Source organism: Thunnus maccoyii, chromosome 4 (assembly GCF_910596095.1).
Source record: "Thunnus maccoyii chromosome 4, fThuMac1.1, whole genome shotgun sequence".
NCBI lineage: Eukaryota > Metazoa > Chordata > Actinopteri > Scombriformes > Scombridae > Thunnus > Thunnus maccoyii.
In genome coordinates this window covers 4885920-4911948 of record NC_056536.1, presented here as the reverse complement: position 1 = coordinate 4911948, position 26029 = coordinate 4885920, and the positions used below count along the sequence as shown (strand labels likewise).

The 26029-nt window shown below is 42.6% G+C and overlaps 1 protein-coding gene across 3 annotated transcripts in view; it reads left to right on the top strand.

Moving 5' to 3' along the window:
* myt1b (myelin transcription factor 1b) overlaps nucleotides 1–26029 on the top strand; it is a 43209-nt gene that overhangs the window by 2528 nt on the left and 14652 nt on the right. For all 3 annotated transcript variants that reach the window (XM_042410387.1, XM_042410386.1, XM_042410385.1), the window contains exons 2-9: nucleotides 7026–7132; nucleotides 12078–12132; nucleotides 14007–14037; nucleotides 15148–15210; nucleotides 16289–16683; nucleotides 18087–19280; nucleotides 22976–23110; nucleotides 24347–24437. In XM_042410387.1, the coding sequence (XP_042266321.1) occupies nucleotides 7026–7132; nucleotides 12078–12132; nucleotides 14007–14037; nucleotides 15148–15210; nucleotides 16289–16683; nucleotides 18087–19280; nucleotides 22976–23110; nucleotides 24347–24437 (2071 nt within the window). The remainder of the gene's footprint in view (nucleotides 1–7025; nucleotides 7133–12077; nucleotides 12133–14006; nucleotides 14038–15147; nucleotides 15211–16288; nucleotides 16684–18086; nucleotides 19281–22975; nucleotides 23111–24346; nucleotides 24438–26029) is intronic.

Genomic DNA, 26029 nt, shown 5'->3' with positions numbered 1-26029 from the left:
CAAAACAACAAAGCAAAAACCGGTGTGAGCAACATTTGGGAGTGACTCCAAGTTGCACTATTAATACTGGCTGTTTGTTGCTTGGAGCTGCACTGACAGTTGGCATTATTCTCTCAATGTGCCTTCAGAAGTATCAACAAATCTGTAAGTGACAGAGATCACTCTGCTTCAAACTCCTGCAGGCGTCCAATCGAGTGTCACACGATTTCAACCTGATATTATTTCAAAACTGTCTGTCTGTAGCATTTTCCCCCTTGTGATAATTCATATTAATATCGCACTCTCATTCCCTCACCTCCCCAGAGCGTAAATAATTTTAAGTAAAGCTGCCTTGGAGACTTGCCGCTGTGCTTATATGTCGTTAAACCCCTTCGTTCCATACGGAGGAATTATCAGATGCTGTCAGTGCACAGCGCATATACTAACTCTGCATACAACTACTACATCAATTCCGAGTCCTGGAAGGAAAAAAATGTCCCCTGAATGAATTATTGGACGGTACCACTTCCCAGGATGCGTGGGGGGTTGAAGGATTACAGTAGCTGTAACCTCCATAATGCATTTGCGGAACATCAAGAACTTGTCAGCGGGTGAAATGTATAAAATATGAGCTTATACCGATGTGTCATATTGTGTTGGCTGCGTCCTGTAGAGCCCAGAGGCGCAGAGATGCTTTCTTACTGACTATGTGCAGACTGTTTATGATGTTAGAAATGTTTGGAGAGGGAAGCAGCTCGGGGGAACTTATTTTCATATTTGGAGAAAAAAATATGTTAGAGATGATGTTAAATTGTAGTTTGAAGTTGTCAGCTTTATTGGCTCAGATGATGTATGTGTTTGAGAGAGAAAGTGGAGGGGTGGGGAGTGAGGGGAGTCAAAGAGAGAGAGAGTGAGAGGGAGGGAGGGAGGGAGAGGGAGTGTGTACATGTGCCCATTGACTTAGTGTGTAGTAAGGGGGGACCTCAAGCCCTGCCCATCTGATGCTGGAGGTTTTACTACAGCTTCCGTGATGTCATGGCAAAGGGCGGAGGGAAGGGATGGGGTGGGGGGCGGAGGGGCGGGGAGTGGAGAGGAAATGGAGGGGGGTACAATGGCTCATGAGGGAAAGGTAAGTCAATATTACGTTTTTTCTCGCTGACAAAGGCAAATGAAGCCATGTTTTTGCTTACAAACAAGTAACATCTTAACGCCTCGATCCGGAGCCGTGCGCCGCTGCGCTGTGTGGGAGAGGCCGCCCGGAAACCTTTGCTCGCTCTTATTATTTACGACATCTGGGCATTTGTAACGGGATAGATGATCGTTTTTTGAAACCCTTACTCGGGATATCTTTTTTTAAGCAAACTATTTGACAGCGACCTGCAACTCTCAAAACAGCGAGGACACAGAGCCAAAGCCCCCTAAAGGAAGTATAATTGAATTCAGGTAATCAGAAATGGTGATTATGTTTTGATGCAGGTTACAAATAATTTGTATTATTTTATTATTAATCGAAAATTATCAGGCCTCTTTTTATGCATTACTTTGTATGTATCTATCGCATGTTCCGCGCATCCGCGCAGTATTTTAAAGCATCACCAACAGCGTGATTTGACCGAGATAAGTGTTTTTCCTTACATTTTTGTATTTCTATTATTTCTCTAATGTGAATTAAAACTTACTCATAGCTGCGATCTCTCAACACTTTGATCTGTTTTTCCTCTTAAAGTGTGGATTTGTTTACTCGGTTTATTAACATTTTCAGAACGCATCGATTAGAGTGTTGGAAATAGAGAAGACGCTGTTTTGGCTCACAAGTGTTCATATTAACATCGTTGCCTAATAAGAAGTGGGAATAAACCAACTACGGCGCTTTCTCGGAACCTCAGAGATGCGTGTTTACCCACTCATCACTCTGCTTCTGCTGGATAGTTCATCTGTGTGGTTGTGTGTGTGTGTGTGTGTGTGTGTTGGGTTGGGGGGGGGGGGGGCGTTTACTGTATACTCGCCACACACTACTGCACATTATACGAGTCACATTTCTCTGTTTGTGGATTGTTAGCGCAAACTGTGATGTATATCTGGAGAGTTGGCTGACCGAATGGCTTCTGCTGTGTTATTATGATGTTACAGTGGGCGTTTGTGTATGTGTGTGTGTGTGTGTGTGTGTGTGTGTGTGTGTGTGTGTGTGTGTTTGTGTGTGTGTGTGTGTGTGTGTGTGTGTGTGTGTGTGTGTGTGTGTGTGCACGGACAGATGGATGGATGGATGGAAGGATGAAGTGAGTGTGTTTGAGAGAGGGAGGGAGGGGTTGGCCATTTGATCCTCTGCAGCAAAAACAGAGATGCTCTCTTCAAATGTCAGCCGCCTTTAGTGGTGAGCAGATTAAAAAAAAGAAGCACGCTGGAAATAAACACCGGGCATCGGAAGGCAGGCTGCAGCTACACATTTCGCCGGAATTTTGAAGCCATCATCTTGCCCGAGACTGTGCGTGGTGCATAATGTGAGCCTGTGCGTTGTGTTTTCCTTTACTACCCCCACCCCCCTTCTTGCTTTGCTTAGATGGCCACGTAATGTGCTGTGCGCCTCACGGTCTGTCAAAGCACCTGCGTCCTAAGATGGAGGAAAGAGATGGGGGATGATGATACACACGGCGTCACCCCTTAAGTTTTTCTCTCTCATTCCCGCTGTACCAGCCAGTAGGACCGCCAATGTAGCTTGGTCACGGAGAAGCGCTGCTCTTATGAGAAACTTCAGCGGTTAGTTTAGATGATCCGGTTTGAAAATCTTTTAGGGTTAAGAGCACGGAGGAGGTTGAGGGTAAACTTGCTTCACTCCCCTATATTTGTATTCGAAATGCTTCCAGCTTTAGACACGGTATCAATTAATGCAAGTTTGGCTATTTAGGAGAAAAAAAAATCTTTTTATGGTAAATGATTAATAAATGTTTTATGTGTTTTTTGTTAATGGTAGAAAGTATGATGATGATTCACTGACTTGCTTGCTTTTAAAATCCAAAAACGAACCTCTGCTAGGCTATGTAGCTGTAAAATAGAGTCTGCAGTTGTACTTATGTTTAAAGCTTTTAGGCTATTTAGTGAATGAAGCTTGTGAAAATGTAAAGAAGGACCCGTTACTCAGAGTGAAGCTGTGAGTCTATTTATAATGTAGAATGAATAAGGTCAAAATTTAATGCATCATGGGCAAAAGTGATAAAACACCTATTGTTTTTCTTTTGCTTACTTTTTCTGTAAAATGTAGCCTAGTTTCAGGGGATTACAGAATTAGGTTATTGGTGCCTTATGCTGTCAGTAGAGGCTATAGAGCTGCATGCAGCACAGGCCCTGATATGAAGTTGCTTCTGTTTTTTTAGTTACCCTCTATTTATGAAGGGTTGAATAGCCGATGGTGAAGACAGCAGGTGCCGGAGGAGGGAGTGTAATAAACATGTTGGAGGAGCAGCTGGGGCCAAATTGCACCCTCCTCATTCAAAGCCTATCAGAAATCTAAGCAATACAAGCAAAGGTCAGGGTCGGCCAGGCTTTCAATGGAGAGGAGGCATTTAAAATGAAAAGCCTGGAAATAATGAATTTCATGCCCTTAAAAGGGAAAATAAATAAATAAATAAATAAGTTAAAAAAAAAGAAAGAAAATTAATTAAAAAGTAAGCCAAATATGCATAATTCTCTGATGGGCAGAGAGAGGAGCATGACATGCAAAAGTGTTGAGAACATCACAAACTGCAGCTTTAGGTGGAGGACTCCTCAGGTGCACAGAGCCACACAGCTGGCGTTATGTTTTATAAGCAGCAGTGACACGTTTGTGTTGTTTCTCCGATGTTGAGGTCAGGGTGGCCCTCAGGGAAGCTCCTCCAAAAGCTGGTTACCATGGTGCTGCCTTTCCCTTCCACACCCCAGCCCCTAAACTCCCATCCCATAACTGATAAGACTATGCATTTGTCGTGATGCCTTTTTTTTAGTTACCTCTCCTGCTCTTTTTTTATTTGACCTTCAGGCTGCGATGTAAAAACTCACGTTGATGTTTTAAACAGCAAATTAAGATTTTGACAGACTTATCTGAATTATTATTTTTTGCTTATCTATACATCACCAATCCAATTTCCACATCTGCCAGATAATCTGGTTACTGTTTTTTGTCATGTGACACAAAGAAACCAGTGAGTAATGAGAGACTGTACCGCTCCACAACTTTTGATTTCTGTGTCTCTTCTGCCTGGCTTGCTGTAATCACACTAAGTTGTCTCTAAATCCTGCTTAACAGGAGCAGGAGTGTACAGCTGGCCCTGGCCCTGTATATACACTAATACTGTTATAGTCAGTTCACCCTGGTATCTAATCTAACTATAGCTTTAGGCCTCTTTGTTTCATTGTCCCAGTACAGTAAGCCACAGGCCTGTAATAGTATTACTTAAGCCTTCAATTTTTTGTATCAATTTAAAAGTTAAATGTTTTATTTTTAGAATTTTTTTGTGATTTTTGGCTGAAAAGAAGAAAGAATTTTAAACATGGCTCTGAGCAATGCTAGCTTTGAAAAACACAGAATCCTGGCAGTAAAATACATTTTTTTAATCCATTCATTTTGCATTCATCTGTCTCCCCATGCCCCCCCTCGCCTCTGATTAACCAAACCTCCCCAGTGAATGGTTAATTGTCTAGTACTTCTCCAGTGTTCACTGCAAAATAACAAGCTGCAAGTCTTTTAGGTGGGAATGAGCAGTATCTTATCAAAGAATAAGAGAGTATGTATCCAAAGAGAGTAAGTATCCCAAGTAGACGAGGCTCAAATTACTTTTTGTTTTTTCATCTGTGAACAATCCAGATGTTTCAGGTTTTCACATGAAACAACAGATGAAAGCGTAGAAGGGTCAATTTAGCTACCCTTTTTTATGATTAATTACCTGATTTGATAAAGCCAAACAATCAGATATCTAGTGCAGAATGTTCAGCTGTATTTTTTCTCTCTGCTGTGGGAGCAGTGGCTCAGGACTGAACAAAGTGAGCAGGGACACTGATACATGGCCGGAGGCAACGTGTCCTAATAGAGCGCTGTTATATATTTGGCATTTAGGAAGGACTCTTAGCTCCTTGGCCCCCAAACTAACAATACAGGACGGATGCTCACTTCACTTCACTTCACTTCACTTCACTTTAAAAGATGGAGAGGGGAAAACATTTTTTCAAAAAGCAAATAAGAGAGTTTGCGTGCTTGTGTGTGCATGTGTGGAGACAGAAATAGCTGAGACAGAGAGACAGAGATAGAGATGCAGACCAACAGTATTGCTGTTGTAATCACTTCTCGGCTGAGGGGGGAGTGAAAGTTGATAAACAAGCATTTTGCAGAGTGCTGGCTGGGCTTTGGCGAGGTTTGCATGTAATGGGCAAAGTAGGGATGGGTGCGGAGAGGGAGTGGGGAGTTTGATGGAGGAGGGGCAGGTGGAGGGTAGGGCTTGTCCACTTTGTGGCCCCTCAAATACGGGCATGCAGCCTTTTGTTGTCTCTTTAACTGTTTGCTTTTAGTGTGCACTTTCCTCCTTGCACTGCGGGTTCATGCCCAGGACAGTGTGTGCAGGGGAAATAACTCACTGTATCTTTGAAAGCAACATGAAGAGAGATGAAAATGTAAAGATAATAGATGGACAGATGCAACTTGCACCCTACAAAGGCCAGGAATTTATACGTACATTGAAGTGTAAAGAGGTTTATGTTTTGTTGCCTCTCTTGCATAATATTTGAAAGTGCTATATAAATAATAATAATAACTTTGTATAGCACCTTTCAAACAAAAAATGCAGCTCAAAGTGTTTTACAGCTTTATAAGTGCTTTATTACTGGAATCATTAAAAAAATTTGGAATATTCAGTTTTTATATAAAAAATTCAAATAATTATAACAGTTCGCCTTGAATTCCCGCTGTGTGATTAATTGTGAATGATTACTCTTTCACAATATTGCTGCTTCAATTTACATTTTCAATAGAGTGGATTCAGAGTGCGCTGACCCAAACCTTGGTCTGTTTGAGTGTTATTTTCTCTATGAAGTTCTTGAGGACCGCCAGACAGATAGGTAGCCCATACAGAAGAGGAGTCGCTATAAACTCAAGGGCGCTTCCTCTTTCACAGCATTGTGCTGCCTTCTGCAGAGATGCACAATCCATATGAAGGTTGAAAACTAAAGGGTATAGATGTGTATATATTTCCGAAAAAGAATCAGATTTCACCGCACCAGCTAAGCCGTGCATAAAAAAAAAAGAGTAGAGAGAGAGGAAGCAACATCCGGATGTTTCGGAGTCTCTCAGTCTTAAAGCTACACTAGTTGAAAAGTTCAGCCTTGGGCATTCATAGAAAAATACTCGGCACTCTCCCTGAACTCAAAACTGAGGGGGAAAAGAAAAACTATTATGATAACGCCGTGTTTTGTATTTAACACCTCCTCCATCAGCAGCATCAACAGCAAGTAGGAAGAAAGGAGAAGAGATTTAGAATAGATTTAGTATGTTTCTCTTGGGCGATCAGGAAGATGAAGTGAAGAGCTATTACCTTGATGAAAAAAAGGGGAGAGAGTGAAAGAAAAAAAGGGCCTTGATTTATGGATGATTCATTATTTACTGACCGTTCCTCACCCCCTCTCCTCTCACACACCCCCTTCTCCCCCATTCGCTTATATATGCTGAAAAGCTTGATAAAAATGCGCAAATTTGATTGATTCTAATAGCAGACTGACAGGGACCCCAGCTGGGGCACTTAACCATGCCTATGTGTGTGTGTAAAGCACACACTGTTCCTTTAGTTAATAAAGAGGTGTGTGCAGCATGCTCGAGTGCCCCAACCTACCCTCAAAGTAGCACCCTCACCCTCCCCTTCCTTCCTTTATCCAGACCCTTCTTTGTCCACTGGTGCTGATGCTGATGATTTAGTATGACAACTCTCTTTTCTTCCCCCTTTTTTCCATCGTCTTCTTTTCCCCCCAATTGTAAAATCTCTCCCTCCCTAACCCTCATCCCACCTCCTTGCTTCCTCTTTTCCCGGTGCTAGAAAATGAGTTTCGGGGCGAGCTGGTGAACCAGCGGTGGACACGAGGCGAGAGGACCAGCAGCCGCTGTCAGGCCTCCCAGAGACTGCAGAGCCGTCGACCAATCATGGTGAGTGACAAGGCCCCCCCTCCCCCACCCCGTCAGCCTTCACCATTTACTGCTACCCCCACACTCCACCACCAACCCAATTCTGCTTCCTGGGCATTTCCCCAATCCCTAATTCAGCAAGGAAAGTAGAAAAGGGTGTAGGCAGAGGTAGGATGGAGGGATGAGGCAGGCTCCGTGTGTGTATGTGTTGTGGGGAAAGGGGTTGGTCGGAGGTTGGGGGGCGGGGGGGTTGGGTTGATGGCCAAGCCAGACAGAAAAACATAAATCAAACACCACATTAAATCTCCCGCTTTGCCCTGCCCATCCTTTGCTCCAGCCCTGTTCAGCTTACTTCAGTTTAGTTAAGCTCAGCATGGCACAGCTCAGCATTTTCCCACTGCTGAGTTCACTTCACTTCACAGGACTTTTTTTTGTATTGAAACACAATAAAAAAAGAAATTCAAAAGGATGTCCTTGAGCTGCTCATACTTTTTTGTCCATGATATTACTCCTTATCAGCAGAGTAGACTAATACTGTCGCTCTCTCCTACCAGATCTTTTCTTCTCTTTTAACCCCCAAACCTGTTTCCCCTCCTTCTTGTACTTCAGTCTGAAACTTCTCACCCAAATTGCTGCCATTTCAAGGTTATTTCTCTATTCTGCAAACATCTGGTCCCTTCTCTCTTACCCCTGCATCACAACTGACTGTGACACTCAACAAAGAGTTGGAGGGATTGAGGAGAGATTGAAAGAGAGAGGAGTGGGGGTGGTGAGGAGGAGGAGGAGGAGAGGGTTTGTTTTCCCCTGGGCCCAGTAAAAAGTAGTTTTGCTTCCCCGCTGATGGCTCGGGTTCATCTGAAGAGATGACTTTTATTGATTTGGTTTGATTTCTGCTGTTGAGGGAGCCAGAGAGAGAGAGAGAGAGAGAGAGAGAGAGAGAGAGAGAGAGAGAGAGAGAGAGAGAGAGAGAGTGAGGCGCATCGGTTTCAAACACTACATCATCTGAGGCGGCCCCCTGTCGGCCTGGCACATGTGATACCTGTCACAGAACCTTCTTATTAGGATTAGAGCAGAAAATATGTTTAGTTATGAATGCTGAAATCACATCAGGATGACTCATAAACACACACACACTCACATCTGACCCATTACGCAGACACAGTCTTTTCGCATATGAAGTGAGAAACACGTCTCCCCTCCTCCCTCCTCGACACTCCTCTCTGCCTTGTGTGAATTATTAAAGTGAGACTGTGGAAGGGCTCACCATGCACTGATCCAACATGGAGGCCATGCAGCATAGTCCACCTGTTGAGAACTGTGCAGCTCGCCTCTAATTGGCAGCTACTGTCTGCAGGTAATTTTTGGAGATGTCAGTCTCTGTCACCAGTTGTGAACGTTCCTTTCCAACTTGATGTCCCTCCACCCCTCCTTAAGCCCTTTCCTTTCCTCATCTCTTGTAAACCTGAAAATGAATAAAAGAGTCATTTATGTGCACCAGGGGACGGAGGGTGACCTTCTCTCTGAAGTCATTGCCCCCAGCCATCCATTTACATAGAGCTGTCAGAATGCAGAGCAGAGCCTTGGCCCTCCTGCACCGACCGTCACACACAAAAAAGGACATCATTGATAATGTACAACACAGCCTGTAGGGATGAGCCGCGTCTTCCTCCTCCTCCTCCTCCTCCTTTTTTCTTCTTCGTCTGCCGCTGCTCCACACCACATTTCACACAAGTTACACCCTGAGACACACATACACACACATACACACACACACACACGCACACACACACACACTCACACAGATGTTGACTAGATATATAATCGATATAATACAATAATAATATAATAGACTTATATTCATTTCTTGGAGACTTATCCTAACCCTAACCATAACCACTACTTGCCTAACCCTAACCCAAACCATAACCTTAATCTAACCCTAACCTTAACCACTGACCCAAAAATCAGCATTTTAGCAATTGGGGACACAGCTTTCGTCCTCAATTGGACAAGCTGTCCCCAATTAACTAGTCTTAAGTCTGAAATTTGTCCCCGAAAGTACCCTATGACAGACCCACTCACATACACACACACACACACAGACACACAAACACACACACATATGCACATGCTGCTGTTGCTGCTGCACACACTTTCATGCACATTCACCCACACCCGGAAACACTCCCTCTCTCTCCTTCTTTCTCTCTGATATGCACAAGACATTGCTGGTACAGTGCAGGCCTACCTATGCATCGTTGAAGGAGTCTAATTAAATGACAAGGTAAAGGACAACTTTTGAACATACATTAAAAAGGGCCCTTTGAAAGAGATTATGAAAATCAGGTGAATGCCTGCCTTGCTGCATTCAGATTCACTCGCTGTGACTTTGTGTTCATACAAATTTAATGAGCTGGAATTGAGAAAAAGGACAGGAACAAGAGGAGAACTCAGATGTGCTTACCTATTTAAATGTGTGTAACTATGGTTACGCAAACATGAAAGCAATAGGGGCCCTTTTCAGGCCAGGTTTTCATCAATCCATGACTATCAATGTAAGGAGGAGGCAAAGGAAGGAGGATGAAAAAGTACGGGAGTAATAGAATAGTATATAATCTTTTCATGAAGGAGGAGCATGCGCTTTAGTCTCATTCACACGCACACACACACAATTTATCTACACTTCCACCTACTTTAGCATTTGATTCATCAACTTTCAGCCTTCATTCCCACTCTTAATCATATTTACAAGTCAGTTTTGAATACAGACAGTAAATCCCTTTTTTTCATCAAGTTATGGTCACTTAAATTTCTTAACTCTTTTTTTTTTTTTCCAACCATGCCTCCACACACTGCTGGGCCACAGCAGCAACTCTGAATTCTTTTTCAAAATGTTACTAAAATAAAAGCACAGAAGTAATATCAGCAAAATATATTTAAAGTATCAAAAGTACTTAATATGCAGAGAGGGGTAATTTTAAATGTTATATTATTATATACACTTGCAATAAGCAGCATTTTAACATTGTAGCTGGTGCAGGTGGAGCTCATTTGAACTGCTTTATATATTGTGAGGTGGTTTAATCTGTAACAATGCATCATATTTTATAAACTGATCATGTGTCATTTTTGTGTGTAAAATGTATGTATGTATGTCAAAAGTACCATATTTCTCTTTGAAATGTAGTGCAGTAGAGGTTTAAAATAGCAACACTGTACTAAAGTACAGTACTTATATACTTAGTTGTATTTCACCACTGCTCCTTTCACACATGCTCACATGAATAAAAGTGCATACAGTGGAGTGTAAGGAAATGTATGTTGACCTATACACAGGCAGGCACGCTCCTGTGTAAAGGAGCACACACACACATTCACAAAAAACTCTTCACTGCACTCTTATCCGCTCCTCTTCCCACACAGCACTGTGAGTGGAGCACAGAAGGAGTCAACTGCTCCCTTCAGGCAGGGCACAAAGCGGCTGCTTGTTGCACAACTTCTACATTAACAGCGCTTGATCAAAAGGGTTGAGGCCAGAGTAGCGAGAGAGATAGAGAGAGAAGAGCAGGCTGAGGCGGTGGAGGCTGCACACAGGAAGGGAGGGGCTTGTGCCTGCACCTGTACCTCCGGCCAAACACTAGACACTAATGAATGAAGCGCACCCTTGGAGTGAAAAAAGAAAAAAAAAGAAAAGCCCTTAACAACACCAACAACAGCGTGCTTCATCTTCCTCTCATCCCTCTTTCCCTCCTTCTTTTCATAAGTAGTCTATTAGCAGGAAAGGGGCATTGCCAAATAGAGAGAGGGTGAGGAGAAATAAAGAAGAAGAGAAACAGGGACCCTGTGTTTGAATCCCACTATGGCAGTGCCAACTTGACTATAGCAGGCAACAAAGCAGTTAAGTGCCTTGGCAAGGAGAAGGGGGGGGGGGGGGGGGGGGGGGGGGATAAAGGGGAAATTTTGGAGGGAGGGTTTACAAGAGGTAGGAAGTGTCAGACAGAGAGAAAGAGGGGAGACCTGTGATTAAAAGAAAACACAGTTGAGTAATCAAAGCTAATGGCTCCATTGTGACTAAAAAGCATCTGATAGCTTTAGAGTGCACTGAGAGCAGCGCTGGGTGTGGAGAGGTAGTGCTGAGGAGGTGTGGCTGAGGGTCAATATAGTGTGTGTGTGTGTGTGTGTGCACGTGTGTGTTGGGGGTTAACACCTGCTCCTTTGTGGCATAAAAGCCGAGCCAGGAGTAGCAGCGGGCACGAAGCATGCCCTCTACACACACACACACACACACACACACACACACACACACACACACACACACACACACATTAAGTCCTCCTCTTAAAAGGGTTATTACAGTGTTTTTTTAGTGGCTGTGTTTTTGCTATATTATTATATTCAGCATAGTTATGAGTTATCAGTACCTCTGCTTACCAAGGCTGTGGCCCCTGCCCCTGTGCGGGCGCTGCCTGTTGCCTCTGCACAGTGTGCAATCATACGCACCACTCAGGTGCAGGAAATTACAGGGAGAGATGGGAGGTGGGGGTGAGGGTGAAGGTGGGGAGGGGAAGGTTTTCCTCTCCATAAGTCTGTATTTCTGTCTTTCTTTTGATGAAGTGAGCAGGACGGTAGCATCAGAATATGTTGTTTTTCCCCCCCTGTGGTGAGAGGAAAAAGTGATGGATGAGGAGGGCGGAAGGAGTGCTGTTTGGCGAGAATTAAAGATATGATCATCTCTTTGTGTCACTATTACCTTTGGTGTGTTTCAATGGGAACATTTTGAGTGAGGGTTATTATACCAGCTCTTTTGAAGCACAGGTAGGCAAGGACGATTAACTCTGGATGTGTGGTGGAATATATTGAGAGCATTGAGAAATTACTACTGATGGTCTCTTTTTTTCTCCCTCTCTCTCTTTTCTCCTCTACCCGTTTCCTCTTTCTGTCTGTTCCTCTCTTGTCTCCATCCCAGATGAGTGTAGAGGGTGATGACAAGCGAACTCGCACTCGGTCCAAGGGAATCAGAGGTGAGTGTTTGTCATTTCTCTGCGTCATGTCAGGTCCTGTCTGTCAGAGATGCTGCAACAGACATGCACACACACACAGAGTTCAATACACATTCACTCAAAATTCTTCACATGAAAACATCAGTTCCACAGGTCAGCTAGGCAGCTTGAACTTTATATTCTAAAGCAAGGTATGAGTGTTTGTGTGTGTGTGTGTGTACATGCTTATATGTATGTATATATGAATGTGTGTATGTTTAATTTAGTAAAGCTAAGTGGGAAAAATTCACAAGTTCCAGCTTCTCTGATGGTAAGACTTGGCGTGCTTCTTTTTCTTCTAGGATAGGAAAGTAGGAAAGTATTTTGGACCATTTTTCTGACAAAACAAGCAATCTGAAGCATCAATTTAGACTATGGCATTTTTCACTATTTTCTGACATTTCATAGACCAAACCATGAATTGATTAATTAAAGATACAGTACATTTGAACATTTTGGAAAATACGCTTATTCGATACCACTGGCATGTTGGTATGATAAATAGGAAGTTATCGCTTTTAGCTGGTTAGCTTAGCATAGCAAACTTGTCATTTTTACACTTTTTGTACAGATCAGACAAACGAGATATAACATGTTAATTAGTAAGCTTTAGAGGTGTTGGTAGGTGTATTTTGTTACCGACAGACAGAGCCAGGCTAGCTGTTTCCCCCATTTACAGTCTTTATAGGCTAACCGTTTGCTGGCTGCAGCTTTATATTTAGTGTACAGATACAAGAATGGTATCAATCTTGACATCTAAGTCTGTGCAACAAAGGTAATAAGAGCATTTCCTCAAATGTCTGTCTCTCTTCCTTTAAGAAAATAACTGGCAGATGAATGAATAATGAAAACAATCAGTGCAGCTCTAATCTATCTTGAACAATGTGTCTGCCTGTTAGTGTCTATGTGCATGTTGTAATGTGAATACAGATCAATTGTATGTGTGTGTATATATACATACTGATACATGTGTCTTTCTTCATTTGTTTATACATGTACAAGTGTGTGTGTATGTGTGTGTGTGGTGTGTGTGTTTGTGTGTTTGATGTTTAGAAGCGCAGCAGCACAGCAACAGTTCATAGGGCGTTCAGAGCGCAGGAAGGTGTCCAGTCATTCCAACTGCATGATGAAAGACTGAGAAACACTCCACACACACATTGCTGATGTGTGTGTGCAGCATGTTAGTGTGTGTTTCCCGTGCTCTTGGTGTATTGGTATGCGCTGGGTCTTTCTGACATTTGATTAATGCATGTGATATCAGAGCCTAAACTTAATTCTCCAGGATTGTATTGTTTTCTTGTTTGCTCTGAATGAAAATAGGATATTTAGGCAATATGTGTGTTTGTGCGTGTGTGTTGTTTGTGAGCAGAGCTTGATTTATATTTTCCCAATTATGATACATAAGGTGCAACAATCATTCCTGTTTTATTGCTGAAGTCTGCATATAATTGTCTGTTTTTTTTGGCCGATTTAGGTTTTTTGTATGCTTTTGTGTTTGCCTATGTGTGTGTGTGTGCCCTATTCATACGGTATGTTTGTGCAGGCCAGCACTTATACTAGTGTTTGTTTTGTGCTTGCCTTTGTGAGCATGTGTATGTATGTGTATAAGTTTGCATGTAGATATGTGTATGTGTTTTTATGTGAGCTTGGGAGTGTGTAGGTGTTTCCCCTGATTGTACAGTCAGCAGTGTGTAAGCCTCTATGAGGAAGCCTCGTGGGATTCGTATGCATTTGTGATTTATTGATCTGAGTTTCTTTTAGCAGCACAGCGTTCTTAGCAGTCGTTCACCTTTGTTCTGCCTCCCTGTATCTTTCTTGACCCTCCTCTTTCTCTCCCCCCTTTCTCCTTCTCTCAGTTCCTATTGAGCTCGTAGGACAAGAGCTGAGGTAAGGAAACACCTTCATCTTTGTGCAAATCCCTTTCAGAAAGTTCTTTTATGCACACGGCAGAGCACCCCCCGGCACTTGTAGACTCACTATCAGTGCTTCTTTAGATGATGTTGTATATATATATTTTTTTTTATTTCTTATCATCACTTCTTAGCTTGTGGTCAGTACCTCCTACTGGCTGCTATTGATTTATCATAGCCTTTTGCTATTTCCTGCTGTGAACACATAGAGTAGATGCAGTGAAAGGGGCGTATGATCATTTTGCAATTCGATCGAGGGATACAGCAAAAGGAGAGAGGATGGTGAGGGGCGAATATTTAGTTTTTCTCTTGCCCTACCTTCCCGGTTTTGTCCTCCTCTTACTTTCCCACCCAGGCTACACCTTTCAGGGCCTCGCTAGTCATGAAGTCCATTGTCCTCTCTCCTCTCCCCTCCTTCTAAATTATTTTTGCATCCTCTCTCATTTTGTCAGCACTCCAAAAAAACCTTTGGGTGTCTGGATCATGGGAGGAAAAAAACAGTCGGAGGGCCAGAAACCACCTCATTTAAAATGCAAATGCAGCATTTTTTAATAAGTGAAATTAATAGTAAGGATAATTGGAGTAATAAAGGGCAATTGCTGGGGGAAGTTAATGAGAATTGAAATGAGCCGTCCTGAGGGGTCGTAGCAACCTGAATCAGAGGAGAGAGAGAGAGAGAGGGAGGGAGAGAGGGAGACCTGATGATGATGTCTGGTGAGGAGAGCAGAGCAGGGGAAATTACAGCAGGTCTTGGCTGATCCTTATCGATCATAGTAACAGGATATAGGCCAGGGTTGATGTACGACACACAATATTATGTTCTCCCCAGCTTGTTGCCACCTGCATTCATGCATTATGTGTGTCTGTTGGAAGAAGGTGTGGGGGGGGGTTACATATCTGTGAGCAATGTGCGCCTTTGTGCATGTGCATTTTGTGTGACATGTGTGCTCGGTTTGCATGTCTTTGCTTCTTTGTTTTGTTCATCTTAAATTACTTTTGTATTGCCTGTGGTTATCATTGCTTCTGCATAGGAACTAAAATGCACCATGTCTTAAACATATCTCTAACCTCCATCCATCTCATCCAGCTGCCCCACCCCTGGATGCAATGGCTCTGGCCATATCAGTGGGAGATACTCACGACACAGAAGGTAGGGCAGATTAAAAACCCACCCTCTGTCTGTCCTTTTTCTTTGTCTGTCTGTTCTCCTTGTCTTCTCTGCCCCACAGCATCCGCTCATGGAAAAAACAGCCAGTTTCGTTTCAGTTGTTTAAAGGAATAGTTGGACATTTTGGGAAATGCACTCATTGCTATCTTGCCGAGACCTAGATGAGAATATCGATACAACCACTTAAATCCACCTACCAGCACCTCTAAAGCTAATTAATTAACACGATATGTCTTGTTTGTTTAATCCATACAACAAAGTGTAAAAATGACAAGATGTGGTTTTACGGGGGACTATTCTGGACAATTTCTTGGCTGGTTGTGGTGATTTCCATGGCAACTTCATGGTGACGACAAGACTCCATTCATTAGCTGCTCCTTGCCAAGAAATAGTCTAGTACAAAACCTACTGTAAAAAACCCCATCTTGAACAGAATGAACAAACAAGATATGAAGTTTTAATATAAACTTAAAATGTAAAGATTTCCATGGGCAGCAGTGAAAAGTAATTTCTTCAGGTTTTATTCAGCAGCTGTAATCCTCATCTTTGCCGTTCACCATCAGAGAGCCTGTGGGACTCAAGGCAGCTCACTGGCTTGTGACTCCTCTTTATTGAGGGGCAGATATTAGCTATCTGTTTACATGTGTATTTGTTCAGCAGGCTATTTCAGATGCACTTTGGTTATAGATCCTCCCTCAATCTCCCTTGGTGTATCCCAGGTGAGAGTAAGAGGGAGTTTATTGGATTTCACCCTCCATTGAGTCGCCTGCCCCTCTCTCCATACAAGTTGTTCATTAAACGTTAGTCAATTGGCTGAGATTGGTTCTGATGTCTGAGTGAGCGAGCATGGCGCCCCCCTCAGGCTGTATGTGTTGACTCATACTCTCATCACTATTCATATCAAAATACACACACACCCTCCATCACTTTGCTTCAACTCAGTCATGGACATGATGAGGTGCATGAGGTTTTATTGGACATGTTAGAGTGAGTATGTGATTTCCAATTGCATCCCTGTTAAGTTTTCACAATTCTCTCTCCTTCTCTTTCCCTCCATCAGCATTCTGGGTTGCCCCATAGCCAGAAAGCGCCGTCTAGAAGAATCAGAGGCCGATCACGAGCAGGAACAAGAAACAGAGCGCCCAGCCTCCAAGAGGAAGTCCCATCCCCTGAAACTGGCCCTGGACGAGGGCTTCAGTGCAGAAAGTGATGCCAGCAGTGAGGCTGAGGGAGAGGGAGAGAAGGATGGAGAAAAAGGAGGAGGAGGAGAGACCAAGGAGGAGGAGGAGACAGAGCCAGCTGTAGAGGAAGAGAGAGAAGAGATGACAGAAGACCTGACGCAAGACAGACAGACAAATGGAGAAAAGGAGGAGACACATAGTCAACAGAAGGAGGAGGAGAGGGAGGAAGAAGAAACATATCAGAAAGAGGAATACACATTTGCAGCTGATGAAGGTAGGTTTCTTCTCATTGAGGCAAACCAGCTAATATTAACCTCATCTCTGCCTCTTCTTTGCTGGTGAGGAAATGTCTGCTCCAACTAAACTCAGGAGCTTTCTCTATGTCCATATGATTTTGAAAAAGAACCAACTAATTCCAAACGATAAAACAATAATCTAGTCCATCAATGACAATTTTGATAACTGATTATTTGTTCATCAAGCAAAAATGCCAAATGTTCACTGGCTTCAGTTTCTTAAATGTGAAGATTTGCTGCTTTTCTCAGTTTTGTTTCATTATATGCTGAACCTTTTGGGGTTTTGGAGTGTTAAAAGAACAAAACAAGCAATTTGAAGACGTCAATTTTGGCTCTTGGAAGTTGTGAGGGGTATTTTATGACATTTTATGGATTCAATGGTTAAAAATAATTGTGAGATTAAAGGGGTAGGAGTTATTTAGAATTGCACTTCACAAGGTACAGATTTTAAAAAGTATGGTCAAATTCGAAGCAGCAGAGGCTGAGATATCCTGATTTTTGTCCATTGTATGGATCCAGAAATGCTGGATCCTACATTTCCTGTAATGCAACCCAATAGCATCTTTCATTAGACCCTCCTTGTCTACTAAATGGACATCTCTTTCAAACCCTAGACCTCCTAAAAATGTTAAGTTTCAAGCATAAGCCAAGATGACCCTGATTATGTCACTATGACATTATCAGGGTAACTTTTTCAGACTGGAAAGCTCCCTCCAGGGCCATAGAATGCATTATACAGCTGTTTTCACAGGCTGAGTGGTACTTCTCCTGATGAGTAAACTGAACTGCTCCTTTAATCAGTAACAGAAATAATCATTAGTTGTAGCCCTTTGATTAAGGTATCCTTTAATTGACAATAAAGATTAAGTTTAACCATAACCTGTATGACCGAACATAATATTTTTTCATTTGTGGTACAGAACTTACAAATGAATACTGCCTGGGAGGCTTTAAATAGGGCAAGAAATTTCCCCAAACACATTATTTGCGATCCAACTACACTAGCATTTAGGTAGAGTGGAGCTAAGTGGTTTCTATATGTGAAGGCCAAAAGCACAGATTAAATCATGGGAATGTGGTTAATATCAATCCAGCAAAACACACACACAAAAACACTAAGTTACAAAGAAGTCCTTACATGGTTATCTAATATTGCAAGAGATAAATTGCCATGCCTTCTAACAACCACTAGAGGCACTAGGACTTTGTGAGTGAGTGCTGCTTTACATCTATACACTCCATCACAATAGGTGTTTCTACTTCATTGTGAATTCACAGTAAGTGACTTGGCAGGCAGGGAAGTGATGCCACTTTAGCTCACTGTGTGACTAACTCTTTCCTCTGTGTTACCACTCTGACCTCTTCATCTTTGTTTCCACAGAGGAGGAGTGTGTGATCATTGAGCCTGAGCTTGGCGTGGCGCCACCTGCAGCCGAGGAGTGTCAGTCTCCTTCTCAGAGCGCCGAAGAGGTGGCCAACTCTCTCCTCCACCTCGGCCGAGTCTCCAACACCACCACCAACAACAATACTCCAACTGTGGCCATTCAGCAGCCTGTTGCTATGGAGACTGAGGAGGATGTCATTATGACAGCCGAGGGGGGTGAAGAAGTAAAGGATGAGCAGGGTGGGGAAATGAATGAGGGAGAAGAGGAGGAGGTGACACAGAGAGTTCAAGTATCGGAAGAGTCATCTGTACTGCAGAAGGAGGCGGCTGAAGAGGAGGAAGAGGAGGTGGAAGAGGAGCAAAGAGAGTACGAAGATATGAGCAACCACATGAACCAGGAGAACCACCAGTATATCACTGAAGATGTCCAACACCACCAAAACACAGATGAAGAGGAGGAAGAAGAAGAAGAGGAAGAGATGGCAGTGCCAGCACAGCAGAGGCAGAACTCTCCAGCAGAAGAGGATAAGGAGAAAGATGAAGAGGAACACAGGGAGGTGAACCACATTCTGCCTGTTTCTGATGTGCCAACTGCCATCTGCACCGTCACCAGCACCGCAGCTGCTCAGGGAACACAAATGTCTGAAGACCACAGGGCCAGTCCTCTGGAGGACTACAAGTCACACAGAGCAAGTCCCCTCGAAAACTACAATGTCAATAGAGCCAGTCCACTTGACAAATATGACTCTCATAAACCAAGCCCACTTCAGAACTACAAGGCCAGCCCTCTTTTAAGCTACGGCTCCCACAGGACCAGTCCACTGGAGGACTACTTTCCCAACACCAGAGATGAGAACTATAAAATCCACAAAGCCTCTCCCGACATTATCGAGGTGCGTTCCGATAAGTCAGAAGAGAAGGAGTTTGATGATGTTGATGGGGATGACGAGCACGATGACGAAGACAGCCTTTCCCAGCGTTCTACTGTGACAGATGAGTCAGAGATGTTTGACATGACCCGAGGGAACCTGGGCCTGCTGGAGCAAGCCATTGCCCTGAAGGCAGAGCAGGTGAAGCCAGCCGGGCCCAGAGAGCTGTGCTGTGCCCCAGATATCCACCACCAGCGATACTTCACCATGGATGACAGGCCCAAGCACCTGGATGTCCTCCGCAAGAGCTACTTCAGCAAAGGTAGGACGGAGTGAAGAAACAAATAGGGGAGAGCAGAGTTACAGCATGTACTGAGACGTAAAAAATTGCTTGAGATAGGCAATACATCATGAACATATTATTATTTATATTATTTTTTTAAGCTGCGTTAGCATCACATTGAAGTGTTTCTACAAGCAAAGACCTAAACATGGTGATGAATTCAAGGACACTCCAACATCTGAGGCTTGATAGTCGCCTGCTGATTGTATTTCACAAGTTACAAGTTACTGTGTGTTGGGGAAAAATCTAATTCAGAAAACAAAACAATAAACAATGAAGTTAAGACTGAATTGGTTGTTTCTTGCATTAAAAAAAAAAAAATTCACTTTGGAAAATGCGCTTATTCTTCATATATACAGTACTGTGCAAAAGTTTTAGGCACTAAAAGTAAAGTGAGAATGCTTACAAAAATATTGCTATAAATTGTTTTAATTTATCAATTAATTTCTTACAAAGTTGAGTAAACAGCAGAAACCTAAATGAAATCAATATTTGCTGTGAGCAGCTTTTCCTGTAAAACAGCAACAGTTCTCCTCGGTTCACTTTAACACAGTTTTTCATGGTAACTTGCAGGTAGATTGTTGTAACCATCCTGGAGAAAGAATGTTCTTCTGTGGATTTATTATTTAGGCCATCTCAGGTGCTTCTTCATGTAATCCCAGATTGACTCCATGATGTTGAGATCAGGGCTCTTTGGGGGCCATACCATACCATCTGTTGCAGGACTCATCATTCTTCTTGTTGCTGAAAATAGTTCTTTATGACTCCAGCTGTATGCTTGGGGTCATTGTCATGTCATGAATAAATTCGGGACCGATCAGACACCTCCCTGATGGTATTGCATAGAATCTGCATAGAATCTAAATATCTATCTAAACAACAGTACTCTCTCTCTCTCTATATATATATATATGCTGTGCAAAGATGCTCCAGTTCAGCACATAATAGCAGGGTGTAATATGCAGGCATGAACAGGGTACATGGAACACCATAAAAATTTCTCCCGTTAGCTTAACAACAATCCTTAACAGTCCTTCCATGGATGTATAAAGAGTCCTTCAGGCTGTTACAACAAGCCAGCTGTTGCATTGGCTAACGCAAACAGCTATCTACTGCTGCTACTCCGCCTTAGAGTGGAGAGAATTGAAGATGAAATCTGGAAACTATCACTGGACCAACTCAATGTCAATATTGCATTCTGGTTGTTGATTGGTAAGGGAGGACAGCCTCCCTTGGAGTGTCATTTTATGTGTCTTGGCCAATCACAGATTAGCATGAAAAAAAATGAAATACATTAAGTCCAATGTAAGAGATCCCGCCCTGCGGAGGTCAGCAGGCACCCGTCCTCCTCTATCCCCAACTCCACCTCCACCAATTGCCCCCTCCCCAGGGCTTCCTCCGCAGGCTCAGCTTCACTCAAGCTGCCCGTCAGACCAGCTGCTTCTTCCCACTTTAACATGAATAACAAATCGGTGCTCGGTGCTCTGGTTGGATCCACATGGAGAGCCGGGGCTAACGTTAATTGGGAGGCTAGCTGGCTGTGCTTCCCTCTGGTCATGCTGTGGCTAACGCTCCGCTAGCCTCTCAGCTAACATTAGCCTCGGCTCTCCATGTGGATCAAACCGGAGCACCGAGCACCGATTTGTTATTCATGTGTAAAGTGGGAAGTGGGAAGAAGCAGCTGGTCTGACGGGCAGCTTGAGTGAAGGGGGCAATTGGTGGAGGTGGAGTTGGGGATAGAGGAGGACGGGTGCCTGCTGACCTCCGCAGGGCGGGATCTCTTACATTGGACTTAATGTATTTTATTTTTTTTCATGCTAATCTGTGATTGGCCAAGACACATAAAATGACGCTCCAAGGGAGGCTGTCCTCCCTTACCAATCAACAACCAGAATGCAATATTGACATTGAGTTGGTCCAGTGATAGTTTCCAGATTTCATCTTCAATTCTCTCCACTCTAAGGCGGAGTAGCAGCAGTAGATAGCTGCTTGCGTTAGCCAATGTAACAGCTGGCTTGTTGTAACAGCCTGAAGGACTCTTTATACATCCATGGAAGGACTGTTAAGGATTGTTGTTAAGCTAACGGGAGAAATTATTATGGTGTTCCATGTACCCTGTTCATGCCTGCATATTACACCCTGCTATTACGTGCTGAACTGGAGCATCTTTGCACAGCAAAGGTATGTTATTCAGGTTAATGTGGGAAGAAGCAGTGGGTCTGACTGGCAGCTGAGTGAAGTGGGTGGGGCCTGTGGAGGAAACACCGGGTTAAACAGTCTGCGGAGGAGCTGCTATGTTCGGCTGCACAGATAGGAAACACTTCGGCTGCCAGGATGTACCGCTCTGTTTGGAAAAAAATAACTTCTTCTTTTTGGTTTATACCAGCGGTTGGCAACTAGCATATTAGGTGCATTACCGCCACCCTCTGCTCCAGAGTGTGGACCAGAGATATGTTGTCTTTCTTGATCATACTTAGTACAATCTATGCTTGCATGCATAATAGTCTCTTCAGCCAGCTGGAAAAAAATATGTGCATATATCGGTATCGGCATCGGCAATTGGCCACAATGAGTTGGAAATATCGGCACATGAGATATCGGCAAAAAGTCCATTATCATGCATCCCTAGTGCAGAGCGTACAAATGAACACAGTGTACCAAATAAACAGCGATGAGTCACAGAGTTCTGTTTAGATACTCCCCTCTCCATTGTGATGGGGATGAAGTGGTTCCAGCTGAATAGACTTCCATGAAGAGTGGAGAGGAAGTGCTTGAGGAGAGAGCAAGAAGAGACAACAGCAAGAGGGAACATAAGAGAGACAACAGCATGTCAGGGAGAAGGAGAAAGAACGACGAGAGAGAAAGAGTGCAGGTTGTTCCACAGTCAGTGGTGGAGTGTTTGTTTACGTGCTGCATGTGTTCGAGCCTTGTATTTTTCGAGCCTTGTACAGTTGGCATGCTGCCCACTTGTCATGCTCCTCACAGTATAGCACTAGTGTGATTACATGCATGGTAGTGTTGCCTTCTCCTTGGCCTCAACTCCCTCCTGTGGTGACGTTCCTGTTCAGCTCAACGCTAATTAGGAGATGCATGTCTCGTTAACATTCAATTTGAAGGCCAATATAGCATCACACCAGCCTCTTGCTCCTTTTTCCTCTCTCCAGCACCAGTGATACTAGCTGGCCTAGCTCCAACAGCAGAAGAGATGAGTGGACATCTTTAATTGTGTGTAAATTATAGTGGAATGATTTCTCCCTGATGTATTTTCAGGTGTTTTGTCTTAGATTTGAACAAGATCCTTGAAAATGTCAGATAAGTGTATCAAGGGGATGGAAATGATCTAACTTTACAGGATAAGTGGGTCGACTTTGTTCTGGTTAACTCTGAAAAAGCAGTAATATTTCATACATATGATAGTATTTCATCCTTGAAAGCATTAACAGAAACACACAAATCACATTGTGCATTTACAGAGATACATAAGACATGAGGAACAGATACAGATGGTGTTGCTTTTGTACAGTTGTCTGAAATATGTCTAGATTTCATGCTTAGCCAAGCAGACTGTCTGATGGCATGAACCACTTGCTTTTGTCCTCCTTATTCATCCCATCTTCCCGTCTCCTCTTATCTCTCCTCCTTCTCCTCCTACCCTCCTATTCTCTTGTATCCAGAGAGCAGTAGGCCAGAGAAGAGGGAGATCAAGTGTCCCACCCCAGGGTGTGATGGGACGGGTCACGTGACTGGTCTTTACCCCCACCATCGCAGCCTGTCAGGCTGTCCTCACAAGGACAGGATCCCCCCCGAGAGTGAGTTTTCTTCAAGCTGAATATGAAAAACACAGAGAGAAGAAAAATGAAGAACAAAGAACAGTCTGACAGTGATGGAAACAGTTAGACATCACATGTATATTCACAAGTAGTAAATAATCATGATTTCATTTTGATTTTAGGAGTGGGTTTTCTGATCCAGGCTTACTGAATCAATTAATCACAGAACATTTTGCAGGACACAGCTAACTCAGCAGGCTGTTGTCATTACCAACCTATTCACTCTTACCATTATGCATGCTGTTGATTGAGGATATGGTCAAACATGTCCAAGCTGACAGGTCAAAAAGGTTGACAGGCTGCCAAAATTCAAAATAGATGTTTGGATTTGATTCACTAAAAATATGCTGATCAGAATCTGCATTGTTAGTGTGTTTTTTCCTGCTTAGCCTTGTCTCTGCATATTGATTGTAAAGATGCTTCCTACGTACACATCAGAGGGCATCTTACAGTAGTCATGACTACAGGTCCATTAAATGTAGTCCAGTTTCCTGCTATTCTCTGATTAAGGTTCATTTCATATCCTGCTGGTATTTACACTGTATGAAAATAATTAGGAATGGCAAGGGGGGGGGTTGTATTTTTTCCTTTTTGCTGATGGTAAGGTAGTCAACTTCTTTTGGGGAGAGCATGAAATAATCTTCTTTTTTTCTCATGGCACATTTATATTTTATCTAATATTTATTGTAAAAGAAAAAAACCCCAGAAACATAGGAATGTGTACCATACTCAGTTATCTTGCTCTCCCTGTGTGGCAAGCAGTGGACTTACACCAACTTATTTGCCAACAGCGAATAACAGGGCCTTTCAGTTGGTTTAGTTCTGATGAAAAGTCAGACATATAAAAAAATATTGCAGTGCTCAACTCCATCAGTAGCCATAGAACTGTCGCCTGTGTCCGGTTCACCCATCTGGTGGCAGTAATTACTGTTTATATAGCAGCTCTTTATTCAAAAATAGATAGTGGCTGGAATATTCACCATGTTTGCCATAATTTAGGGGAGGGGAAGGTTCCAGAGAAAATATTTGTAATGCTGGGGAGGGTCTTGCTGTTTAATAGAATGAAATATAAGATTCAGCACCCCCTCCTAACCCCAGTAATTTTCATGCAGTCCCTTACATCAAAAGAATGTTGTGGATTTTTTCTTCAAACTGGAGACTGAATGTGTTATTGTTTGTGCATATGTATTTGTATGTATCCTAATTTCTCCTCAGTTCTGGCCATGCATGAGAATGTGCTGAAGTGTCCCACTCCTGGCTGCACTGGACAGGGCCATGTTAACAGCAACCGTAACACACACCGCAGGTATACATACATGATTATACAGTATCTGTGTTTGAGTGTATATTCCTGCCAAGCGGCAACCTCCGGGGCTGAAAATGAAGCCAATGCAGAAGTGCTAAAAAACCTGCATTCTCTCTAATGGCCAGCAGGGGGCGACTCCACTGGCTGCAAAAAGAAGTCCGTGTATGGAAGTCTATAAGAAAATGACCCTACTTCTCTCTTGATTTATTACCTCAGTAAACTGTTTCCTAATAAATTTATGGTCTCAATTGCTATACAGCATAATGTTCATTTTGTAAATTATGGTCCCATTTAATTTAAATTTGATGATAAAGCAGGGTATGAATTAGGGCGTGGCTACATTGTGATTGACAAGTCGCCATCACGGCGATAACATCGCTTACGTAACGTAACCATTGCATATAGACATAGCTGCTGCTATTTCACAGTCTGTTTTCAGTTCACTGAAGTTAATTGTAACATTGTGGTCACCTAAAAATAGTCTTGTTCAGGGTTTGGTTGTAATAAAAGACCCATCAATGAGTCGGATGATCAGTTTTTCCGGTGAGTACATTTTCTTTTAACGGTTTTATATGGAAGCCCATTTCCGCCTCTGTGATTTTTTTAACTGTAGCATTTTTTTCTCATTGCCTTTAGTCATGTTAAACTGATTTTGAGTCTTATTGCTATTCCTGCCTATTTGCTGCCTGCTCAGTATTAAAAAGTCTCAAGAAACCAATGCTCTAATATGACAGGGGACATCACAGGGTATCATAATCCTGAGTTATTTCATTTTTACAGGTGTATTTTTTTCTTATTGACCTTGAAACCTTTATTTTATTTGTGAAAATGCAAAACAGGGAGATTGCACTGCTTTTTTCACATCTAGATTAAAATAATTAAAATTTAGGATTGTAAATCAATTAAAGGCCATTTCATGATGATTCTATGATTCATTCTTATTTCATCTTCCCCCTATTTGTTATATTTTTCAGTTCAAGAATTAGCTTGAAAATGACTGAACAATGCCATCTACAGGTGTTATGCCACTAAGTCATTATTTTGAGATACCAAGTCATTATTATGAGATACTAAGTCGTTATTTTGAGATACTAACATTGCTGTAAATGCGCCAGAGTTAGCCAAGAGGCTATTTTTCATCTGCAGTCCCTGGACAGATGTTAGAGTCACCCTAAAAACAGAATTTGGAAATGAGATTGAAATTACAAAGTTACTGAGATCATTTATAAGCATGCAGAACAAATAATAAGATGAAGAAAAAAAGAACATATTAATATTAATAAAAACATCATCCAGGATATCCTTAAAACATGCAATACAGAGACTCATGATACAAGATATGCAAGACAATAAATACATTTAAGATTTTCATGTCTCATTATCATGAGATACTAAGTCATTATTATGAGATACTAAGTCATTATTTTCAGATACTAAGTCATTATTTTGAGATAGTTTCTCATTATAATGACTTACAGGATCTTTTTTTTTCATCACAGTGGCAGAAATGGGCTTCCATAGTTTTAGGCCTGTTTTTCGCTAGCGAAAATTAGCCTTAGCATTAGTATTATCACTGTTAACCATAGATTGTA